The sequence below is a fragment of the Gracilinanus agilis genome, chromosome 3, assembly GCF_016433145.1.
Source record: "Gracilinanus agilis isolate LMUSP501 chromosome 3, AgileGrace, whole genome shotgun sequence".
Lineage (NCBI taxonomy): Eukaryota > Metazoa > Chordata > Mammalia > Didelphimorphia > Didelphidae > Gracilinanus > Gracilinanus agilis.
The window spans coordinates 553,619,852-553,646,935 of NC_058132.1; the positions used below are offsets into that span (position 1 = coordinate 553,619,852).

Here is a 27,084-nt window from a genome sequence, read left to right on the forward strand (position 1 = left end):
ACTGTATCAGTGGTACATACATGCTTATAAGAGAATTTACCACTCAAGTCTTTCAGGTAAATGAACACTGATTAATAACCAAGTCTAACTGCACCTTATCTCTATTACACAAGTTGTTTTATCATGTGAATTCTTTCCTTTTAAATGAAACATATGCAAATGTGCAAAAAACAAAGGTAACAAATATTTAATAGAATGAACAGAGATGGCATTTAAGCATAAACCACCCTGTCATTCAATTTATTTTCTTCTCTAATTGGTCTTCTGTTGTTAGTAGTCTTCTATCCTATTAGGCTGGAGGCTTACAGATCATCTGGAAATTTCACATTGGTATAGGAAAGGAATGTCTGGTCGATGCAGTCTAGAGATAAAGAGAGGATCATTCATAAAATTTATTAGATTGCATTAATGAGCTCATTTATGACAGCCCCACATTTTTTTAAAGTTATTTACACTAAACATCATCAAAGGTATAAAAGAATATGAGAATAATTGGGAGAGCTTTGACCATAAAAATGACATAGTATTTTTTCACAGTTCAAAATTTATATAGAATAATCCCACTGGCAAAAAAAAAAACACTTGAAGATAATTTCAAATGTTGGCATTTTCTTTGACAATTAGTTTAAATACTTAACACAGGTGAATTAAATGACGATACCAATCCTTGCAATTGTTTTCAAGTTTTTACTAAGCCTTCACCCAAATCTCACCACTGTGAAACAGTTTAGGGAAAATTTAATTTGACAATAAAACTCATCGTAGCTTTGTGACTAGAAATATTGACTGGCTATCTTTCTCTTCAAGGGAAAAAATGTAAAATGTAACACATTAAGAGGCAAATTACATAATCTTATGGACAAATTTTTACTGACATCAAAAAAGTAATATCAATATCACAATCCATACTTCAGGGTAATTTGTGATAGAATGATTATAGTAATTCTAAAACTGCTTGGATATATTTATATTCTTGCAAATTTATTGTTTCTTTTTCCTACTTTATGTGCCCTAAGAAACTAGAACTATTTCTAAATTTCAAGTACACAGTAGATTTTTTTTTTTTTTTAACCCTTGTACTTCGTTGTATTGTCTCATAGGTGGAAGATTGGTAAGGGTGGGCAATGGGGGTCAAGTGACTTGCCCAGGGTCACACAGCTGGGAAGTGGCTGAGGCCGGGTTTGAACCTAGGACCTCCTGTCTCTAGGCCTGACTCTCACTCCACTGAGCTACCCAGCTGCCCCCTAACACAGTAGATTTTTTAAGACTTATTAGAGGCAGCAAAGAAAAAAGTTATAGCCTTCATCTGAAGATACTATCATATTCTGTGGAGAAAAATATTACTCCTAGGAAAAGAAAAAAATATTTTTATGTTCTTTCAATATCCAGAATGGAGACTTTGTAAGTGGGTCAGGGTGGGAGGGAGAGTGTTTCTTTATATATTTTTATTCACATGGTTTCTTTAAACTTTGATGTAAACTGACAGTTAACTTTTTGTAAGCAACAGAATTTCTATTTTACTTATTCAGTTTTTCTTCCTTAATCCAGATTGTTTAAGATTCGGTATGTGACAATTCTATTTTCCAATGACAGATGTTTTTATACCAGACGTTTGTAAGGACTTTATAGTTCTACCTAATATGCATACACCTTCTATGGAAGAATTTTGTTATACCTGTTCAGACTTCAAAACTGTTCTTCTGATTATTATACCATATTCCTTCAATGGCCAAGCTTTAAAGACCATTTAAGAAAGTCTGATTATATTAGTTAAGTTTCAATTAGAATCTATACATTTTTTGAGCAAGTATGATATTTTGAAGTTATAAAATGAAAAATGAAAGCTCATATTATTTACAAAGTAAAAGTCTAAAAATTATCTAATATAGCTAATATCTAATAAAAATTATCCAAAATATCTACTATCTAATATAAATATCTAATATCCTCCACTTGGAAGTATTAAATTTCAGTAAGAATACTACTGAATTCAATAGAAATAAGCTAAATAAATATGCTCATTCATAACTTTTCCTTACCATTAATACAAGAAGAAAAACCTTGTCCTATGAGCAGCTGCCATACTTTCTGACATGTTTCTGACCTTAAGATAATTGACAAATCCTCTGAAGAAAAGGAGAAGGCCTGCAAATTAATATAATAACATTTACATTTGAGACATACCACATATTTGACAGAAAAAGATGTGAAAAATATAAAGTACATCTTGAAATCTTGTTGCTAAAGAGTTAATCTGAGAATTTCGTTTACAAAAGTTTATCCATTCAAAAATAAATTCTACTATGTTATTAATTTTATCATGAAGAAATATATAATAGAACTTTAATCTCATTGTTGTAAGATTATATAAAATAAAAGGATAAAAATTTTAAGCAGCTTTGTGTTTAACTTATACAGTAATATAACATACCATTATGTTATATCAATTCTATCACATTGAATTAAGAGTTCCTAAAGTTAAGGTAAAAAAAGAAACATACCAAACTTTTGTGCATACTTATATCCTAATGTAAATCACAAGGTTTATGAAAAAAATCCAGAATTGAATAAAAGATACATTTAAGATTATTTGTTTTTAAAGGGAGTTTGCCATAGATTCCTTTTATAGCTAAATTCCCTAATGTACTTTAAATTATTCACTTTTAAAAATTTCCAATTCACAAGACAACTTTTCAGAAATATATCTATGGGATAAAATAAAGTATTCAAGACAGAGAGACATTTAAGGCATATTGCTATAATCAGTGCTGTTTTATAAATATCAGTAAATGTGCACACGCTTATCTAGACATGTATAATTATTACACATTCAAATTATTGGTTACTCAATGATCAGTATTTAGAAATGGTAGTACTTTGAAATGATACACAGCAGACAAATTTGTGAATAGTTAAAAGGGAAAAACATGTAAATGCTATGTAAGATGCTTTGGAAATTTAAGTCAATTGTGACTTATTAAGGGAGCTTAAATATTTCTCTCTCTGTAAAATATTCTCTTCCAGTATAAAATATGTACTCTGAGGATTTGTAAGCATCATCTAATTCTCCAGCAAACATTTATAAAAGGTACAACAAGGTGGGAAGGTGAAGCAGAAGATATATGTGATAGTGGGTAAAGATTCAAGAGAAGTGGTGAGTCAAAAACCAAAGGGTACCTCAGAGCCTAATAATATTAAAAATGCATATAAGGCAAAAACATAGGATGCAGATACAATCATAGAATGAACAGAGATAAAGAAATTATGACAAAACAAGTGGTATCAATTTAGGAAAACAATAAAAGTATCCCATCTATTTCCCATATGTTTAATTGCCTCCATTTCTGATCCCACCACTAAAATTATATTTCAGACACTACTCAAAGACAATGCTGTAGTTATTGATGTGTAGGAGTGTTGCAAAAAAAAAAAGGTTGTGACTGTATGTTCTGTAAAGATTTCTACTTTGGTTGATGTGGTTTCAGAAACATATTTTGCTGCTAATAAGGTATGTTTTTCCTCTCTCAAAGATCAAGCAAAGTCTTTGTTCTAAAAAGTCACTCCATTGATGACCACTGTTTTAGTAAATGACTAGCTGCTACTTTTTTCCCTACATTCCATACTTAGGTCATGTCTTTGGAGGATAATTCCATCATGAGTAAAAACTAAGTTTTTATGACCTTGATTTACACAAGAAATTATAGAAGTGATTTGGATCTCAGGATACTTCTCTTCACTTCACTACCCTATCCCCCTAAAGTTTTTCTAATCTCCATATCACCCAGAGATATAATCAAATGTAGTCACTTACTAAGCTCAAATATTTAGCAGAAATTTCTATTTCCTTTGCTTGGCTATTCACTATTCAAATACATGAAAATTTGGTTAGGAAAAAATTAATGTAAAATTGTCATAAAAACACCATATTTATAACCTTGTTATATTTTTTAAAAATTAAACATCACTACTAATCTCTATTAAACAGAATGAACTACCAAGAACCTGTGTTTCTTCTGATCCTAAATATCTATCATCAGCGATTAAATAAATACACAAAGAGTGCCACCTACTGAACTGCCAACACCATTTTCTGTTATAACTCTAGAGATGTTAATTACAACTAGTTACTGTGAGATAAAGGAAGAAATGTTTGTTTTCTTTTTAACATCATACACTACAAATATAGAAGTAAAAATGTACCCCCTAAAAGCATCTGATTTTAACTTGCAAGTCCTTTATAACTTATACGGATCCAAGGAGGCAAAAATTGAAAATCCATAAAGCTCCTTAACATGAATGAAAAGACAGACTTTTTAAGAAGACAACTGAACGGAAACACTGTGATCAGCAGGCATGAAGCCTTTCCCTATGCCTGACTGACTAATGATTAATGCAGTATGCATTTCAAAGGCAAAAAGGATGTTTCCATAATTCAAAAACAAGAGGACAGATATAAAATCCAAATTTAGTCATAACCCCCCACCTTAACTTCCTCTACGATCTTTAAAGACTGCTTTTATATGAGTGTTAAAGGTTAACACCTTTTTTAGTTAAATTTATATTATAATTTCTAATAAGTTATATGGTACTAAATTATCATGTGGTCCTTTACTGATTCCATAAATTATGTAATTTCCTGATCCATGGAAATTAGTATCACTCCACTGAAATTATCTGTGAATGCAAGAAGAGTTAAGAGTTGTTATAAACCTATGTACTGGTGATACAGGTACTTAATGGGAAGAAAACATATAATTTTGACTATGTGTTATATTTTTTTTACCTAAGGGTAATATCAGTACAGTATTCCAATGAGTTAACTAACATGCTAAAAAAAATTACACAAAATTATGCTGTAATATCATTAAATGACAAGAGTGAACTTACCAAGAACAAGAAATATCCACCAAAGCCAGTATTGTCCATTGACATATCCAGTAAAAAAATCAGAAAACTATGAAAAGAACGTGAATAAAATTAAGTGATAATTAAATAAGAAAATAAGATAGCCCAAGAAAACATTGTGGTTTTGGAAAGTCTTTCTACCTATACATATAATCTTAATTTAACATATAATGCAAAAAAAAAATGGAAAACAGAAGTGACAGGAAAAATAATTACTTAGATTTTATACACATACATACCACATACAAACATACACACACGTGTGCAAACACACAGAGACACAAATAAAGCTATAAGAATTTGAAAATTATCTTTTATGCAATGGTAACCTAATTTTTAGTGTTTTAGAAAACAAAAGCAATTTAGATGTTAATAAAAAAGTAAGCAAATACTTTATCTGAACCAAACATTTTTTCCATTAAAGAGTCAATGTCAGTTTTCTCAAAGCCACAACTACTATTCCAAACACTGCAGCAACCCGCTGCTTTAGATATTAACACCAAAAGCCACATTAGTTTAATCTTATCAGATGGGGATGTTCTGGTGACCCCTCAAAAGAAGAGCTTTTGACCTTCTGTACACCCCCTACTGTTAATCGCTGCCAAGAATACTAGTCACATAAAGACCCCCAACTCATTAAAGTCTTTTCATTTTCAAACTAGATGCTCCAGCATTCAGTTCCCAGCAGTGAGCTGAGCGCAGCTAAATGAACCTTGAAGTGGCATTTCAACTGTTCCTGTTAGTGACCATGGTAGACAGTTTTATATTCTCTGTGATGTGGGAATATGAACAGGCAGCTGGAGGGCAGGGTGTGATGATATTGGAGACAGGTATCGTTTCCTTGACCAGACTCCAGACTACATGCTTCACTGGTTTAAAAAAAATCTAATCTAATCAAATGTCCACAGATCTTATTTCAGATACTTTGTATTCCTTTTTCTAACACTTTCGGCTTTTTGCTAAGCAATTACTAAAAATAAGTTTAGAAGTAGTTTAATTACATTTAATGCACTTTTGATACTATTCCTTTAAGATGTGAGCTCGTCTTAAAGCATTTTTTATATACAATATGTTCTCATTGGACTCCAAAATAAATTACATTTATTTATATCCAGTCATATCCAGAGAATAGAAGTATGTGCTCCACTCCAATCTGAAACTAATTAGAAGACTATGTCTCCAACTTTATAAGCAATTATTTCCAATTGTTTAGTGCCATTTTCATGAAGTCTTTAAAATACAATTTTAGAAATAGTGAATATGTTAACAAATTTCAAAAAGCATCACCATTGGAAAGGAATATCCACTAAAAATGGGAACATAATCTATGGATACACTGTAAAAGATCTCTAAAATATTAAGGTATTATCCAATTGAAAAATAAATCACTTGAGCTCTAACTTTTTATATCAGTAAAGGAAGCTAATCTTGATCTAAGAAATCAAGATATTTTTGAAGCATCTAAGAAAAAGTTTGAAATCCCATATTTCCCTGTGCTTTCCTTCTAAAATAAAAGGAATTATTTTTTAACCTTGTTTCTTCTTTTAAATACCCTTGAAGTTAGGAGTATGCTATTTGTATTAAGGGAGATAAATTTTTAAAATAATAACAGATCCCGGGCAATTCTATTCAGACAAATAATATCGAACATGTTTTTAAAATTAGAGACAGTTAAAAATAAGGAAAATGCCAAAAACAAAAAAAAAATTAAAATGAGCACATTTAGGTCATTAAATGCTACCAGGGGGGCCATCAGCAGAGAGATTAAGAACAGTCAAGATTCACCCAGAAAACGCTGTCTTTTTCTTTATTTTAAGTGATGACTTCAATTACCTTTAAATCTCAAAAAATAGATAGAAAATAGGCAACACACTGCAACAATGATGCTGATGGTTTTAACAGAATTTTTAAAAACTTAAATGTAACATCTTCAGAACAACGCTACTTATTTATGAAACTAACTAGTCATAGCCTTTAACACAGCCATGATTAAAAAAAATTTAGACTATAAAAAATGTTAATGTTATAGAAATTTACTCTTTTTTTTAAGGTCAGTGCTACTAACTGGCAAAAATATATCATCACTAAGAAATTAGGAAATGTGAGAAGAGCTAGTTAATTACTTTATACATCAAAAGATTTTAAAAATATTTCTTAATGGCTTTCTTAAACCAAATCATGACTTGATTTTTGACTTCCTAAAAAAAATTCATCTTACTCTTTATGTTATGTCATGTAGTTATAAGATTTGAAGAAATTTACATAACATTTTATGAAAGTGGATTTCCTACAGAGTAAAATATGTTCGTCAGTTTTATAAAACTCTCAAAGCTTTTGATTATCAATCTTTGTATATCTTAGTTTAAAGAAGTTTAAATGACAAATCACATTCATATAAATATAGTTAGCAAAATACTTTCATTACAAGAATATGAGGGAAATAGTTGCTGTCATTTATGTATCCTCATAATTTACGAAGTCTAACAATAAACAGGCCTAAGAAGTGACAAAAATATCCTATCATCATTTTATACCTAAAGAAATTAAGGTTCAAAGAGTGGACTTAATTGACGTGGTCCAAAGATAAGGCAAGACTCAATCCAGAACTGGCCACAAGTCCAATACTATTTTCATTACATGAAACCACTTAGAAACAAACAATCTCAAAAATTAAGAAGGGAGGAAAAACTCCAAATTTAAAAACAAAGAAAAAAAAAACCAATGGAATAAAATAGCATATGTATCTAATAATGGAATACATAACACCTGATGATCCTCCTAACACTATAATTCTATGCTTTTATTTCACCAAACCATAAAACTACCAACATCTATGTGATTCTATAAAACCTTACAAAGATCAAGAAAAAAGTCAAAATAAGCACTTAATATATTGATAAAATGACCAAATATCGATTCATTTCTCCACATTTTTACTAAATAATTTTCTAAAAGGAAACTTACCCGAACAATGAGGATCCATTTGATCAATGAAAGGCCAAATCCACAAATGGCACCATATCTTCCAGCAATGGTATTAGTTATACAGAAGGATAAACAAAATCCAATCCAGTTGAAAATGAATGCCACTATAGGAAAGAGACATCATCCCTCTTAAAGCAAACCAAATTAACACATTTGTCAGGAACATTTATTATTGATAAAATAATGCTAATTTATATTCATTAATATTCATTAAAAATGTTTTTGAGGGGAAACCACAAAAAAATCCAGAAAGTTGCTTTAATTCAAGCATTCATGAAATCATATAAACATATATGTTAACACTGCAAGTCTTATAATCTTTAGAAGTCCTTCAAAATGAAAAATATGAATCCTTGAAACGTTTTTTAAAACTTGTCTTCTATCACAGAATGGATACTAAGTATCAGTTCCAAAGCAAAAGGGCAGTAAGGGCAAAGGCAATAGGGGTTAAGTGACTTGCTGAGGATCACAAAGCAAGAAGTGTTTGAGATCAAATTTGAATCCACGATCTCCCATCTTTCAGGTCTGGTTCTCTATCCACTGAAGCACCAACAACTCTGCCATGGAACAATTTTAAAGGCCATCATTTTACTTTTAAAAATATATAACAGTAGAATTTAAATAAAACAAAATGATGTCTGGGAGAGAATGTTCCCAATTTGCTTTACTGAATTTTGATTCTTTTGTAATTACCACATTAAATGTCTACTTATCAACGGAGCAAAGTTTGTTCTCATAAATAGGTTAAACATGACATAATATTTTCCTTAAACTCTTTATCTGTTTGATAAACTTTTTTTTCATGAATAATACAAAGGTAAAACAAAGTCCTAACTCTGATGGAACTATCAGGAATTCTGAATTGGTGAAGGCTAAAATAATGTACATAAAAATTATTTAAATAAAATTTATCTTTTGAACATGGGAAGATTAGACTTAAAAGTGAGCTACAAAAATTGTAGAGGCCAAAGAAAAGAAAAAAGAGAAGAGAAGAGAAGGAAAGAAAAATAGGAATAAATGAAAATGTTAAAAGCAGAATTTCTTCTATTTTTGATAACCCAGGATTTTCAAAAACAGAATTCTGCCAAACTCCAAGTATTTGAAAATATAAATAAAACTGTAACATAGGGTTTAAAATTACAATTAATTCAAAAACCTTTAAATTTTTCCTCCCATATTTTTTGGAGTATTGGGGAAAGGAAGAGTATCTTTTCTACATAAATGGCTTTCCATTTCTATTCTAAGTAAAATCCTGCAATAAAATTGACCTAGTCTAGATTCTGGCTTTTTCCTGAAATGTGCTTTAACTTTAAAGATTTGTTTTCATCCTACAACCCTTTCTCTTGACTTATTTTCATGCATGCTACAGTTTGATGCTTCATGTGCTAGAAATGGCAACCATGTAAGACTGCCATTTTGGGCCAAAATCACACATAAAATAAAATGAATTTTTTGGTTCCCAGTGTTGTAAGCAGTGGGTCTGAGATGGAGGTAATTCTAGTGTTATCTGATATACTAACTTAAAGGTTAACTTTAATATTAATAAATTAATTAGATTGATGTATTTACTGGAGCATTTTCAACAAGAACAACTCTGGGGTTCAAAATACACAGTCATAAGATAACTATAGGATAAAGGATAGTAAGAACTTAGTGCTACTTATTAATTGAAAAATTATTAATTTTAACTAATATTTACTTAACCTCATATATAAGTATGCCAGAGCCTAAAATTTTAGGTATTCTTCATACTTAGAACTAAATGGGACAGATAATATCATTAACCTGATTTTTTTGTTCCACATAAGAACCCATTATTATGGGGAACTAGCCTGAGAAATGCTGAACTAGTTGGTATCAGCAGAACAAAAATGTGACCAAATGTTTTTCATCCTGTGTGTGATCATTTTTTTCTCATTCTGTAGAAACTATGTAAAGTTTTATATATTATTACCATCTGCACACTCTGAATAAAATACACAATACTTTCTGGGCCCAAAATTATTTTCCACCAAAATAAGATAAAATCTGTAGTCACCAATCAACATATAAAAACCACTTTATGGAACAGAATTATAAATAGTTACATAACTTCTTGTTGATCACAAACATTCCACTAAGCAAGAATAATATCAAAATTTGTTAAATATTCTTTATTTCTGAAGTCTCTTCCCTTCTCAATTCACAGAATTTTGAATTCCTATGAAGCTTGTCTGTTTTAGATATGTCTAGTTTCTCCTCTGAGATGATACTTTTTTTTGACAGAACCACATCATATTCACATTTATATTAAGTGTCTTGTATATAGCAGACACTTAGTATGTGTTCACTGAACTATACTAATTTACTTTTCAATCCATCAAATAAGTTCTTATTCTGTCTCTATTAGCACAGTATTCATGATGTTAGGGATACAGAGTATATGATTCCTATGCTTAAAAAAAGTAAGACATTATTACTGGAGTGAATCAACAGATTTAATACTATGCCACCAACTAACAAAGGGATGCTTTGCAGAGTAAGGTAAAAGAATAATGAAATTTCTTTGGAGGAACAAAAGATGTAGAATACCAAGGGAAATCAATCAATCAGTAATCATTTGCTAAATGATTACTACATATCAGGCACTGTGATAAACAATGAGGACAATAAAATATAAAAAGAGACAAAAGACAGTCCCTGCCTTCAATCTAACAGGAGAGACATGTAAATTTATACAAAGCAAGATATACACAAGATAAAAAGGAAATAATTAGCAGAGGAAAGGTACTATAATTAAGAGGGATTTGGAAATATTTCCTGAAGAAGGTGGAATTTGAGTTGGAACTTACAGGAAGTTAATGAGATCAGAAGTTGGAGCAGAAGAGGGAGAAAAAAATATCTACTGGAATGGGGGACAGTCAGAGTTTGCCTGCTGTAGAGAAATAGAGTGACTTGTTTGTGAAGCATCCAGGAGGCCAATGTGACTGGATCAAAGAGTATATGTCTGGAAATAAGGTGTAAAAAGACTGAAGTGTAGAAGGTTATGTTTTGAAAGCCGAAAATGCTGAAAGAAAATATGTATGAAGCACTTTGAGACCTCGAATTCTATTGTAAAGAAGTAATTATCAAAGTTCATTTAGTACTGTATAAAAAACAGTGTAATGTGTTTAAAGAGCTAGTTTTAAATCCAAAAAAAGCAGAGTTTAAGTCTCAGTTCTGACACATTAGTTGTATGACTTTGGGTAAGTCACTTAACTTTTCAAGGCTCTAGGCAACTCCATAAAACTACAATGCTAAGAAAATGCAGATATTAATTAGTAAATTATATTTCTTTGACCACAGAGATCCCTACATAAAATAATGAAATTACAGCTCTAGTCTTTTATCCCTATCCTGAAAAAAAAAACTGATCAGTGACAGCCTATACAAAGAAGAATAAGAAACAGTTGAACTCAATAATTCACTGTTCAATAAAATTTCAATGAGAAATTACCTAGGAAACAACTCCTATTTGACAAGAATCTCTGGGGAAACTCTTAAGCAATATAGTAGAAATTAGGCTTAGGTCCCATCTTAAATCTCTTCTCATGCCCCAGTCCATTAAAGAGCAGCAAAAAGAGAGATCAGCAATATCTACTCCAAATGAAGGAAGCCACGGATTTCTTTCTCCCTTCTGAACCTAAATGATAGGCTCCCTTTTTCTGTATTTTGGCTCCCCCTTTAGACTATGAGTTCCTTGAGATTAGAACTGATGTTTTGTTTTGTTTTTTCTTTTTTTCTATCTTTGTATTCTCTGCACAATAACTGGCATAAATTAGACATTTACTAAATGCTAATTGACTAAAGATTAAAAATGGCAATGTTAAGACTGATAAAGAGAAGAACAAAGTAACCATAATGTCAGAGGGCTATACAACAATATGCCCTAAGACAGTGTTGGTGAACCTTTTAAGAGACAATGTGCTGTACCCCATCCCCCCCCAAACTGTGTGCTATGCCCTGCCCCTCAAAAGACCAAGTACCAGCCTTCCCCCATCCTCAACCCCTTATCCCAGACAGAGGAGGGAGAAAGGGAGGCCATGGCCCCAGCATTCCACTCAGGGGAGGGAGGAAGCCCTTCCACAGGGCTGCTAGGAAGAGGGGCATGGAGGTGGGAAGGAGAAGGGGAAGGGAGCAGCCCCACCCAAGTCCCTTTGCCTTTCTAGTAACTAACTCTGGCAGGCAATGGCATGCATACCTAACAGATGTCTCTGAATGCCATCTTTGGCACCTGTGCCATAGGTTTGCCATCATAACTCTAGGACCTTGAAAGTGAAAATGAAGAAAAAAAAAACAAAGGGAAAACACATGGTTGAAATAGGTCTTTTGTGTTTTCTTGGTATTTATAATTTAATCATAAATTTTACTTGTATACAGGAATAGTAAAACTGTGCCCCCACATAAGAATTAAATTCATACTTTTTTGCTGTTCAAAGTATTTTGTGAGAGCAAAGGAATTTTTGCGTATTCTTCCTAAAAAGTGATGAGCAGAGAGGGCTAATGCCTCTGGAAAATTCCATATACCAGTAATATGTTAACCAAGTTTAAATCTAGAATTAATTTAAAGTTAAACAAGGATACACAAAATCATCTGTTCTTATGATAGCCTTATCACATTAAGCTACTTAACTAGAACAGAATCATGTATATGACAAGAGTAAGAAAGAAAATATTTCTCAAATAAGATAATAAAAGTGTGAATTTGACAAAGAGTAGATATAGAAGTATGAACCCCAGGGTCCAAGATGTAGAGAAGAACAATTTATTTCTTTTTAATCTAAAGGACAAAATGTAAAATAAGAAATTTCCCCTTCTTCCATCTAGAATCACATAAATGCCATAAAGTTCAATTCTACAAACTGCTTTTCACTTAGCCTAATGATTTTTGTACATCCAAGATACTAAAGTTATTTATACACACACAGCCCTCTAAATTCATATCCTTTTTTCTGAGAAATGTTGATAGCACAACTTTCAGGTAGGAAACAAGGAAAATCATTTCCTCCTCCATGAAAAATAAATGGGTCCATATATCTCAAATATATATACATATATATATTCTATAATACTTTAATGATATTTTTAAATGGTCAGTTCAAAATTATTTAAAAGACACATTTTGGAATCTGTCTTTGACCAAAACCCTGATGATCTCTGAAAAATAATATTTATACGTTTGTTTTTACTTAGAAATATTCACTTTTATTACTAAAATAATTATCTTAGGGAACCTGATTTACATTAATAATTTTCTATAGTTTTTCAGTAAGGAGATTCTATTTACTCATCTCAGATAAGCCAGAAGAAATAATGAAGGACTAAATTAGGGAGGTGGTTTTATGAGTGGAAAGGAGGAGATATACCTGAGAGATGTAACAGAAGTAATAACAAAAAAACCTGGCAACCAATCTATGGATTAAGAGTAAGAAATCAAGGATAGCTGAACCATTTCAGAGTTAGGTGACTGGAAGGATAATGCTATCTTTGACAGAAATAAGAAAGTTTGAAAGGGTAGTATATTTGACTTGTTAAGTTTGAGATGCTTATGGTTCTAGTAGGTGGTTTGTGATAGGGAACTAATACTCAGAAGAGAGACTTTGAATAGATTATAAATTTGGATCACTAGGGCAAAGGGAATGGCCCAGAAGACATGGAGAAGAGGAAAAGAAGAGAAGGAAGAAGAGTAGAAACAAGATTAGAAAAGAAAACTAAATTATAGTTTTTGAGGATGATATGTAATTATATGCTATAGATTTTTGAAGGATATCTGCCTTGACAAAAACAAGTAAATGTTATACAAGTCATATAATTCATCCTACACTACTCATTTCTGAACTGTATTAGTAGATAGTTCCTGTTTCACTCCGAACAAACTCTTTTGGGGTCATAAGAGTTTTGTATGGTAGAAAGAACTAGAAGTCTGGCAGACTCCCACCTAGGGATACTTATTAGTTATGTGACCATGGAAAAGTCATTTAAACAATCTGAACTTCAGTTTCTTAATCTGTTAAAATGAAGTCAATAAAAAGCTACAGTACCTCCCTCACAGAGGTGTTGTGAAGCCAAACAACTATTTTTGAGGGGTTCTTTCTCAACTCCTTTATAGGGCAGTTAAGATGGTAAAGCGAATGTTTCAAGCTAAACTCAGCTTTTTCTAAAACTATCTCAAGAACAATAAGAAATTGTACCATCTGAAACAAATCAACAAACAAGAGAGGAATGGAAAAAAAGCAAACTTCATACACATAAAATTAAAAATAAAACAACAAAGCTATGTTATTGTCCCAGATTACTACCAATCTACTTTAAGCCAGTGCTAGTAAGGCACTGATATACACACACATACTTACACAGATACAGATGGACATAGGCATAGAAATGTGTGTGTGTGTGTGTGTGTGTGTGTGTGTGTGTGTATTCTATGTAGCTATCAAAGAATATTCTATATCCTAATAGAATTTAAAGGCTTTAAGGGAAAGGACTATCTCACTTTTGTATCCCCATTATCTAACACAGTATCTGATACACAGTAGGAGTTTAATAAAGGCAACTGATTACTTGACCATGTCCCTCTGAGTGATAAAAAAAACACCACAAATTACAATAAATTGGATTTATCAGCTTTTGCACTGTAAACCAAGGACTGAGAAAAATCTGTGTAGCTGTTAGAAGTCATCATTCCCAACCTAGCCCCAACAATACTTACAGATGGTAACTCCAACAACTCTAGATACTGAAAAGCCTTAAGATACTCAAAAGAAACCCTCAAAACGTTAGAGTGTGGGGCCTCAAGGAGCAGTAACCAGTAATCCCAAGTGATGAGTTTGAAATAATGCATAACTATAATGAACCCCTAGGGAAATAGTTTACTTTGAACACTGAATAGAATTTTTAAATTGCAGAACTCCTTTTAATGATCAGCTAGAAGAAGTGATACTTTCTGAAACTACTTCACAAATACAAATTTAGGACCTATTCTCCAGTAAATCAAAATGTCATTAATTCAGAACCTCCTAATTTGAAAGTGGTAATAATTCAACCAAAGATAAGCAGATGTTTGTTTCTATATTATACAAATGAAGTTTGCTAAATAGTAATATAAAAAAGATTGGAAGTTACTTAACCTACATGCTTAACTTATCTAATTTAAAACATTTTAGAAGCCCCCATTTATATACAGTTACCAATAAAGTAGACCTCAATTATCTTTACTTGAAAATAATTTCCTATACTAATTATGTTACTATATATGCCTGAAAAATTAATAAAGCCTGATTTTGGATATATTTTGTAATTCAAACTTCCAATCATTTCAAACTACCACTCATCAAACTTACCTAGTTTTATGTATATTGAATAAAAAACTAATTACTAACTCTTAAAGGAGTTATATATTTTCCTGTAAATCCAACAAGAAGCATAATTCAGCAGTTAACCCTATACAAAAACATTATGAAATTGAATAAGATTTAACATAATTAGCAATATTCTAATTTGCACTTCAGAAGAAACTACTTTGTAAAGTATAAATTACTGGCCTGAGGAAAAATAAAAGTTTAGGATGGGAAATCAGGCACTATGCCAAATCTTTGGGTAAAATATATTTTTTATTATATACTCAAAGAGCACTTTGAGTAGGCCTTTGCAATTTGTTCTGGTTCGGTGAAGCCCTCCAATGTTTCTACTAATAGATTTAAATTAATTCCAATGTAAGGCGAACCTGTGGAATAGTCAGACTTGCCTAATGTCATGCAAACAGTTAGCATTACAGGAAAGATTTGAGCCTAGGTCTTCTAACTCCACAGCCAATGTTCTTTCCTCTGTACCACATTATCTTGCCCAATGAGAGAGATAGTGAATGGAAGAAAAAGAATAAGAAATGAAGTAGTACATTTTCACTAGGATACAAAAACAGTTAGCATGTATTAACATAAAAAATCTTTTAAATATTTTAAATTGTAGGTCCCTGTAATAGATGCTAATCAAAGAATTTTAGACTTCTCCCAACTCTCTATCATACATTAATATTTACCAAGTAGTCACAAATGTACATACTATACAGACAAAATATAGGTTTAAGATAAATGCATTTTAGAGGTAAAAGCCATAGTAAACAAATTAAAAGTATAAAAATTCTGTGTCTAATTCAGTCCAAACAAGCATTTGTTAAGTGCTTACTACATTTAAGATGAGTTGATACTATTCGAGGTCCTGGAATAACAAAGACAAAACAAAACAGGTCCATACTTCAAGAGGTTTACATCTTATTGAAAGAAGATAAAGGAGGGAGAATAAGACATTCAAACAGTGTGAAACAAAGTAGGATATCAATAGAGGCAAAAGTGGTGTCAGTCAAAAGTGTTCTTGAAAAAATGAAGAGAGAGAAAACTGGGAGGAACAGGGACTGCTGCATAGATGAATTATCATCTGATTTGAAACTCTCAGAAGGAAAATATGGATACTAATAGTTGAAAGTAATGAAGGAGTGTTCAAGTATGAGATATTGCAGAAGTAAAATCATATGTGACAGTATTTAAGTAAGAGTTCAATTTAAGTGTAAATGGAATGTAATAAAATTAAAAGTAATAAGAAATAAGACTAAGAAGGGTTGGTTGGAGTCAAGAGTATAGAAGAATTTAAATACTGGGCTAAAGAGTTTGTATTTTATCCTAGAGGCAACAAACAGCAAAAGCTACTGAAGGTTTCTGAACACTTCAGTAACATGGTGAGAACTGTGCCAAGATTATTTTAGCAGCAATGTGAAAGATGTACTGAAGTAGAGAGGAGATGAGAAGCAGTGAAACCACTAACAAAAGTACTATAAATGTCTGAGAAAGATCTTGAGGGTCTTAGCTAGGAGATTCCTAAGCAAAGCTCTTTTCTTTAAAAAGAGGAAATCCAAATAAAACTAACCTACTTACTATATATGATAAGATGGAAGAACTTTATATAGAAATGTCTTATTTAAACTGAATTAATAATAAATTATAATTAATAATAAAAACCAGAATATATGCCTTTTTAGGAAAATAAAAAGTAAGACAAATATTAACACTAATAATACTGAAAAGAAATGGGCTAAAGTATGCAATAAATTATAAAAAATTACAGAATGAATAAAAAGCAGAATTTGAAAATATACTGTTTATAGAAACACCTTTTAATTGGAAACATTAAAATAAATTTTAAATTAAGGCCTACTCTAAAACTACAAGCTGTCAATTTTTTTTGAAAAGAGAAGTGGTACTATCAATAAAAATGAGTTCAACCTAAAAAGCATCACAATAGAAAAAGGGCATCATATTTATGCTTTAAAAAATGCTAGACAAAACCGTGATCCTAAATATGCATACATCTAAAATTCTTCATCAAACATTCTTTAAAATCCTTTAGCAGACAGTTAATATTATGTTCTGAGAATTCTTAATAAGCATCACATTAGGTTAATAGAAAGAGTAAACATTGTGTAAAAAAATCAAACTTGTCAAAAAAATATTTTCTAAATAGACATATACTGAAGTGCTATATAGTGCTATATCTGCAGGGACACAGATATACAATTAAAGAGATCTTCTAGATTTTCATTTACATTTTCAATAAATAAACTATTTTCCCATTGGCTTAGCAACAAGGCAAGAGAGGATTGACTTAAAATATAAATACATAGAGATCAGTCATGAGGAAAGAATACTTGTACATAATGTAGAAGGGATATAAAATATAACCATGATAACAAAAGAAAAATGGATCATCTGTAGAGTATGACTTGGGTCTTTGTGATGATGATTCTTAAACACACCTATCCAGCCCTAACCTCTCTGCTGAAATCCTGCCTCACATTTCCAACTGCCTTTCAGACATCTCAAAATGGATGTCCCGAAGATTGCCTAAACCTGGCATGTCCAGAATTGAATGCATTCTCTTTCCAAACTCCCTCGTTACTATCACCATGTAGGCCCGTGCTCACAACCTAGATATCACCCTCATCTCCTTAGTCACTCACTCTCTCACATCCAACCTGTTGCCAAAGCCTATCAAAGCCTATTTTTCTTTCATAGCATCTCTCACATATGCTCCTTTCTCTCCTTTGACATTGCCACCACCCTGGCATAGGCCTTTGTCACTTTATCAGTCCATGGCAGAAACCCAGCTCTTGGTCTCCTTGCCACCAGTGTCTTCCTTCTCCCATCTATTCTCTTGTCAAAGTAATCTTCCTAAAGACTAGGCGGAACCAGATCACTTCCTGACTCAATAAACTCCAATGGCTCCATCTCACTTCCAGAATCAAATATAAAGTCCTCTGTTTGGCTTTCAGAACCCTTTATAACCTGGTCCCTCCCTACTTTTCCAGTCTTTTTTATACCTGACATTCCTCCTGTCCCATATACTCCTAGATCCAGTGACACTGGATGGACTCATTGCTATTCCTCAGTCAAGAGTTTTTCATGTCTCTATTCCAGGCATTTTCAATGACTGTCCCTTGTACATGGAATGTTCTTTCTTTTCATTACTACTTTCTGACTTCCTTCAGATACTAATTAAAATTCTACTTTCTAAAGGAAACTTCCCTCAATTGCTCTTAATTCAAATGCCTTCACTTCTGTGGATCATATCCAGTTTATCCTATATATAGTTTATGTATAGTTTGTCTATTTCCTCTTCCAGTAGATTGTAACCTCCTTCGGAACAATGACTCTCTTTTACCTTTCTTTGTATTTCCAGTGCTTAGCATAGTACTTAGAACAAGTTAGGTATTTAATAAAAGTTTACTGAATGACTAATTACCAACAAATGAAAAAATTTAAGTGTGTGCATACATGTGTATATATGCTATGTGTATGTTTATGTATGCTATCAAACTTTGGAACTCACATGCTCAATTGATCTTTATTTTCCTTTTATAGCTATTAGGCAGATAAGAGCTTTACAAGGAATGTAAGTAATTCAACGAGCATTTGTTAAATGCTTATTATATTAAGAAAGAAGATATGACCACTGACATAATTATTAAGATGACTACTTTTCTTTGGATAATAACCTTTTTACAAAATTTAATAGCAAGAATTTAAAAGTCAAATGTTTCAAACTACATTAAATATAACCTGTTTTATAGTGCTCTCATCTATAGAGAACAGCTATAAAGAAATGTCAAATGCAGAATGACCACTAGATGGCCTGTAAAGAATGGCTCAAATTGCAATTTAGACTTTTGCCACTAGATGGTAGCTAATGATCACAAATAGACCTATGCCTAATGAAACTATTAGATAAATTCAGTTCCAAATAAAGCCAAAGGGAAATATAAATCAGATAGGAAAAGAAGATGAATGAGTTAGATTCATTTGTCACAATGTTAATAGAACATCTCTTCAATATGGAAAAAAGTTCTAAAATATCTATCAGGGATATAGTTAAGTAAGAGTGTTTCAGGCTAGAAATGCTTATACAGTTATTAATAAAATTAACTAATAAGATTGATATAATGATTAGATTACATTTTATTTAAATTTACTGAAACACTTAAATGATGAACATGAGGTTTGTTTTTTAAAAGACTAGAAAGGAATACAAGAATGAACTCATCCCAAATGAATGTTGAAATGTGAAGATTTAATGAGAACTAGAATCTTAAAATTAGAGTTGCTATCACCAAATAACAGTTTACTTTATTCCTAGAAAATAATATTCAAATTATCATATTTTTGAGTATTTTCCAAAGGAAGTAACATACAAAAACAAGAACAGATAGATTTTTAATCAGTTGTTAAGAAAATAGGCTATTTAGAAACGTAACATGCTACTGGAGAGAATGTATTAAGACTTCAACTGAAACATACAAAATTCCTTAATATTTAACATATGATTACCAATTCAAAATAAATTTGTAGTAATTATCAATAATATTCTTTAAGTTAGAAATAAAACATTGATTGTTATATGTGCCTTTCTTTGTATAATCCTGAAATCATATAGAGAATTAAGACTTAAATCTTATAAATTCATGTAATATAACTTAGAAACAGATTTATAATGAACTTAGCCAAAAATGCATATATCTGCATGTGTGTTTACATGCATATGAGCATATACACAGATGTACATAATGAATTAGAAATAATCAAAAGAAAGAAGGCACTAGAATTAAGGGGGACTGGGAAAAGTTATCGGTAGAAGATGGAATTTTAAGTTTTTTGTTTTGTTTTGTTTTGTTTTAAATCATTACATTCCATTTTAGAATCAAGTATTGTTATTCCAAGGGTATTGGGTTCCAAAGCAAAAGAGCAGTAATGGCTAGGCATTGGGGGGTAAGTGACTTGCCCAGGGTCACACAGGTAGGAAGTGTATGGGGACAGATATGAAACCCCAGACCTCCTGTCTCTAGGCCTGGCTCTCAATCAATTAAACCACCCAGCTACCCCTAGAAGATGAAATGTTAGCTGGGACTTAAAGAAAATGCAGAGATGAAGTAGGAAAGAAGTCCAAGCATAAAAGACATCCAATGAAAATGTCCAGATTTGGAAGATGAAATGTCTTGTTCAAGAAAACAGCAAGGTTAAGGACACTAGGCCTCAGATTTAGGGGGTAGGGGGACAGAGCAATAAGGTGAATTATTAAAACCAGCATACTAAAATCAGGCCTAGAAAGCATAAAACCTTAACTTTTTTTTCAGCACTTTTAAATTAGGTAACTTTAAAATTATAATCATAAATATATGAATTTTAAAATGGAAAGATGGAATTTCTATGTCCAATGATTTCAATATTCTAAGTCAAAAACTAAATTGGGAACTTCTATATACATAAGAAATCATAATAGGCAGAGAACTCAATACAATAAGACCCAAAGTTTAATTCCTCTCTCTGACAAATACCAGTTATTAACCTTTGAATCCCTCAAGTAATCTCTAAGTCTTTAACTCACAGAAAACTATCAATCTGCATTGATGACAGGATTTCTACCTCAAAAATTCCCTATACTTATGAAATTACTCAGCCCTCCCAGAAAATCCAGTTATTTCAACCATGTTAGCCCCACTTCTTTTTCAAATTCGAGGTAGTTTTTTTCTCACCTCTTTTCAACTCAAATATTTAGTAAGCATATACCTTTCAATGTTTGAAGACACTGAGGGTGACATAAAGTTTACTTACAAAAATAGTCATCTGTTATAAATGGGAAAAGCCAATCAAGTATAACTAAGGACTTGAAAAAGTTAGGAAAATATTTATTATTGTCATTGTGGGAAGTCAAATAGAACTATGAAAATATCCACGAATAGAATTTTGGAAATATCCAGCGTCTAGTGAGGGAGTAGCTGAGGTTAAGTAATGAACTAATATTCAGGTTTGGAATACTTATTCCCATTAATTTAACAACAGTAGGCAAGTTTTATTATAAAGAAGAGGTGTCAAACTCAACAAAACTTCCAAAGCAGCAGAAACTTGATTAAAATGTAACTGGGAAATGTTCAACAAAATAAATGAAAACACAATACAATATATGTAATATTAATTTGATGTTTTCCAAGTGTGGAAGGACAGTAAGGGGTTAATTTTGGCAAATGAGTGAAACACACTGACTCCATGTTGTGATTCAATTCTGAAGTTACCTTAGTTTCCTTTCTAGTCAATTATGGGTCCAATCAACTTTTGTCTTGTGATAAAAATTTATTCAATTCTGAGAATTGGAAGAAAATTTGATTGTACTATTTGAATATACCTCTACATGGCTAGGAAACTAGACCACTGAACCTGCTGTATAATGAAAAAAGCTATTTAACTGTTACTGGCTGATTGGGAGACTGGAGCCACACAGGAGAATAAACACAATGGGAAACACACACAAACCTCACTAGGGAAAGGAATGAAATTATAAAATAAATGAAATATACAAGGGATTTGGGAAATAGGTGATGTATAAAGGAATCACAGTTTAACTGGGTACCAGACAATTTAACTGCCAACTCCAAACTAGCCAGGGAAATGTAACTCTGTGGGTTCTTGGTCTGGAGGAGAGGAAAGACAGGAAGCTTACAAAAAAGTTTAATGTTATTCTTAAGGGGTAAGTAATGAGGGAAAGAGCCACACTAACTCTTATCAGCTATGAATGAACTCAAGAGGCTGGAAGGTTAGGACTCACTACACAATAACTAAAGCAGCAGTCAGGCAGGTCAAGCCTGGCTGGTCAGGAGGGGAAAAAAGGTTTCTCACTAATGTGTCCACTTCAGCTCCACAGATGATCTCAGCTTCCACAGGAACACAGGTATCACAGCAGTTAATCCACAGGGTAAATGAAGTCAGGGAGATGAGTATGTCTGCATGTCCACCATGCAGAACTTAATTCTATGCTCAACCTGAGCTTCCTTCGCTGGATAGATGTTTCTTGCTGGAGACAATCCACTTTTCCCAGGCTCTTCACTTAAACAGCTAAGCCAACCAACCCAACTGCCATTACCAACAGAATCACTGAGAAAAGTCCCTCCTCTGTCCAATATTCCGTGATTAGAATTCTCAGGCCTTGCCTGTCAGCTCTGGCTGTTGCTTTATGCTCCTTACTTTAAAATCCTAATTTTCCCTGTCACAATAGAGACCCTTAAGCAAAAACTTAAATTATATTGACCAGAAACAATCAGATCGAAAGACTGATATAAGGAGTTTTCTCATAATTGTACATCCCAAGCAACCTATATGTTTCATCTGAAAACTGGCCCCATACTGACCAATCCATTATTGTTTCCATATTCCTCTGACTGTTTGCAGATAGTTGGGAAGGAATGAGATACCTCTTTTCCTGAATTTAGGGAACTTCACCTTTTCACCCTCCCCCTCCCAACTTGGAAAGTCCCTAATCCTTTATCCAATTAGAAATTAGATTACCTAATGTTGTGTTTTCTTTTAATTTATTGGTCTTACTTGATTATTTGTGTTTAATGTATAAAAGCATGTCTTCCCTTGTATTTGGGGTCCAACCCTTAACTGAGGAAAGGGCTTGGTCCTGATGTTAGGCATTTGGCATATACTTCTTAAATAAATGGACAAGCTCATATCAAACCTTTGTTTCCTCAGTCATTTTATCTTTTGCTTGTCAAAGGTTCTTTGAGGGTAGGGATGCTCTTTCTTTTTCTTATTTGTATCCTCAGCACTTAGCACAGTACATAATAGAAACAAGCCCTCTCATCTTATTTTTAAATCCACAAATCTCACTTTATCACAATTAGAAATAAGCTCCTATTTCATTTTTCTGAATCTAGTTTCTACCTTTCCAGTCTTCCTAAAGCTTCCTAAAGCACAGGTCTGAGAATGTCAATCTTCTGTTCAAAAAAGCTTCATTGACTCCTTATTGCCTCTAGGACAAAACAACAACTCACATTTAAAACCCTAACTTTCTAGATTTCACATCACTCTCCAGCAAGCACTTTACATTCTAACCAAACTGGCTTACTTGCTAATTTCTCCACATGTAACATTGTATCTTTTTTATTTTTAAACCCTTGTACTTCGATGTATTGTCTCATAGATGGAAGATTGGTAAGGGTGGGCAATGGGGGTCAAGTGACTTGCCCAGGGTCACACAGCTGGGAAGTGGCTGAGGCCGGGTTTGAACCTAGAACCTCCTGTCTCTAGGCCTGACTCTCAATCCACTGAGCTACCCAGCTGCCCCCAACATTGTATCTTTTTGCATAGCCTGCCCTTTATTTCTACTTCCTGGAAATCCTGGATTCCTTTAAGTTTAGTTCAAGGGACTATCTCCTAAGAGATCTTTCCCAGACTCCAATAGTTGTTAGTATTCACCACTCCCTACCAGGAACTGTTTTATATTCATATTTTAATTACTTATCTTTATAAATGTTCTTTCCCCCCAGTATAATTAATATAAGTTCCATGAGACTAAGGACCTTTTTATTATGTTTCATAACTTCCCTATCATTGTCAAGGGTATCACCATCCTCCAAATCCACAAGGTATTTATTTCTCTCATTTTCAACTCCTCCCTCTCACTGAACCCACATTTCCAATCTGTTGCCAAGTCCTGTGTTTTCTACCTTTGCAGGATCTTATACAGGTTCCCTTCTCTCTTCTGACACAGGCATTACCTGGTAGGGGTCCTAATTAGCTCATGCCTAGACTGTGGTCAGACCCCTTTCCTACCTTTCTAGTCTTATTACAAATCTCACCATATACTCTAGGATCCAGACTTCTTGCTTTTCCCCAACAAAACATTCCATCTCCAAATTCTGAACATTTTTACTGGCTGCCCTTATACCTAGAATGTTCTTTTTCCTAATTCCCTTTTCTTTTTAGGATTTGACTCTTCAATCTTATCTTTCACAAGAGGTTTTTTTTTTCCTGGTTCCCCTCGATGTGCTCTGCCTCTGATATTACTTCCAATTTACTCTGTAGATATCTTATATGTACACAGTTGTATCCATGCTTGTCTCTTTTGTATATTCTGAGGTCTTATCGCATACCTGGCACACACAAAGCATTTAATAAATGTCTATTGCCTTGTCTTGACTTATCTTTCTACTTATAGTACCTAGATCATAGAGAAAGCACTTCAATAAATGCTTGCTGAAGCTAACTAATTGACATAAACATTAAAGACATTATTGGAAGAGAGCCCTTAAAGCTGTATTTTGGTTTATGGAAACAAATTTTTTTTGTCAACAATGAGCTGGATCTTTGATTTTCTGTACCTTTCTGTCAACTGTAAGACTATAATAATGTGTTTTACTATAGAATGTAATTTTCATAAGTTTTTCTGCTTTTTCTTTCACATCTAGATCAATGACATTTTTATTATCTCTTGTAATTCTTCTTTTTTTATTATTATTAAACCCTTACCTTCCGTCTTGGGAGTCAATACTGTGTATTGGCTCCAAGGCAGAAGAGTGGTAAGGGCTAGGCAATGGCGGTTAAGTGACTTGCCCAGGGTCACACAACTGGGAAGTGTCTGAGGCCAGATTTGAACCTAGGACCTGGCTCTCAATCCACTGAGCTACCCAGCTGCCCCCCTCTTGTAATTATTCTTAAAGATTGTGTAGAGAGGGGAAAATAGAGCTATACGTCAACATTAATGGATATTTCCATAATTATAACTTTTTTTAGAAATCTCCTAAATATAACCAAAATAAATAAAATGTTTGCTCTTCTCTACCATGTTTTATTTTTAAAAAGTCTACAATTACTATTTAGGTGTGATATCTCTATAAAAATGGTTTAGAAATGAAAATAACTTACTGAAAAAAGCCAGCATGAAGATACCATCATTCCCCACTCTAAGCTGATCTGCATCACTGAAGTCATCTCTTGGAGGAAACTCTTCTTCCTGAATTTATAGGATATGCAAATTAAGAATTTCCCATTAAAATCATAGAGAAGAAATAGTCTTAAATGTAATGACAACAGTATAATCAAACATAACCCATCTTTATTAGTTTTTTTTAAAAAACATGAACTTAAAAATTTTACTAATGAAGATATAATTTCCACATTTCACTATTTATAAAATTAAATAAGAATATAATTTTATATAATTTATATTATATTATAAAATATTAATTTACTTCATTAATAAAAATTATGAAGATTTTTAAATACCCATGGTATTTAAAAAAGTTTACAGATGATAAAATTTAAAAATGTTAATGACTAATGCAATATTTTACTAAATTATGAAGGTAACTATCCCTAACATTTAAAATCATGTTACAAAGAAGCATCAAGTATCATTTTTTAATATCTGAAAAGCTTAGTAACACTTTAGAGTTCCGTATCATGCCAAATGGCAATTTATTTAGTTTTTAGTCATGATTTTTAAAACCATGTATTCTCTTTGTGTCTCTGTCTCTGTCTCTCCCTCAATGTAAACTAAGTAAATGGCAAAGAAAAGGCAGAGGTTTGTCTGAGCTCTCCCAAATTCCTTTCCAAAAAACTTAAGACACCTCAAAACGAATTTTGGAGGAGTGGAACCCACAAAAGGAAAGAGGGTCAGCAGGAAAGTCTGTCACACTGAGATAAGAGTCAAATACAGTCTAATAATGCAGGTTGTGTAAGGGCATGCCATGCTTAGGCAAGCCAGAAACTGGGCTCAGAGGCACTGAATCAGTGGCAGCATCTTCCAGAGCTCTCAGCCCACAAATAGTAAGGGGGTTGGTCAACTGGTCAAGAGATTACAGTGGTTCCTTTGTTGGCCCTGAGTGTGGCATTGCCCATGTGCAGATACAAGACACAATCCAGGGTTACAGTCTCAGGGTAAGTACCCAAGCATATTTAAGCAAAGTAAGGAGTATAGACCCTGGTCACAGTTCCAGGTGGGGAAAAATATGTTTGTGGTTGCTCACAAACCAGAGTGCAGGCCAAAAGAGAGTAAAGACACCTCTCCTTAGACCATAAGGAGATCTAAGAAGACCTAGGAAGAACTAAAAACTTATAGAACCCCAGAAGTAGCTCTGAAGGCAGCTGCACAAAAAAAGCTTAGAACAGTGCCCCTTCTACTCCAGGATCAGAGTCCAATTTTAACTAATTTTTTAATTAAAAGTCAAGAAACAGGGTAGAAAATGAGCAAACAATAACAAAAAAGAACTTGACCCTATAAAGTTACCAAGGTGAAAGGGGAGATCAAAACACAAACTCAGAAGAAGAAATTCAAAATTCCTATATCCAAAGATTCAAAAAGAAAAACATGAATTGGTATTAGGTCAAAAAAGAATTCCGAAAAGAGCTCAAAATGGATCTTAAAAACCAAATAAGAGAGGCAGAGGGAAAAATTTGGGGAAAGAAATGAAAATTATACCAAAAAAATCATTTAAAAAGAGTTAAACGCTTGGTTAAGGAAGAGTAAAGAAAATAAAGCCTTAAAAACAGAATAGTCAACTGTTAAAAGACATACAAAAATTCACTTACAAAAAGAATTTCTTAAAAAGAATTGGTCATGTGGAAAAAGATGTACAGGGGCAGCTGGGTAGCTCAGTGGATTGAGAGCCAGGCCTAGAGACAGGAGGACCTAGGTTCAAATCCGGCCTCAGACACTTCCTAGCTGTGTGACCCTGGGCAAGTCACTTGACCCCCATTGCCTACCCTTACCACTCTTCCACCTATAAGTCAATATACAGAAGTTGAGGATTTAAAATAAAGAAAAAAATTTAAAAAAGGTAAAAAAAAAAGATGTACAAAA

General features: G+C 32.7%; 1 protein-coding gene across 1 annotated transcript in view; it reads right to left on the reverse strand.

Moving 5' to 3' along the window:
• Positions 1-234: 234 nt before the first annotated feature.
• Positions 235-27,084, reverse strand: part of NDFIP2 (Nedd4 family interacting protein 2) — a 101,139-nt gene continuing 74,289 nt past the window's right edge. The window contains exons 4-8 of the mRNA XM_044670574.1: positions 25,149-25,236; positions 7,870-7,994; positions 4,888-4,954; positions 2,040-2,145; positions 235-361 (exon numbers count right to left, since the gene is read on the reverse strand). Of these exons, the coding sequence (XP_044526509.1) occupies positions 2,042-2,145; positions 4,888-4,954; positions 7,870-7,994; positions 25,149-25,236 (384 nt within the window). The 3' untranslated portion in view covers positions 235-361; positions 2,040-2,041. The remainder of the gene's footprint in view (positions 362-2,039; positions 2,146-4,887; positions 4,955-7,869; positions 7,995-25,148; positions 25,237-27,084) is intronic.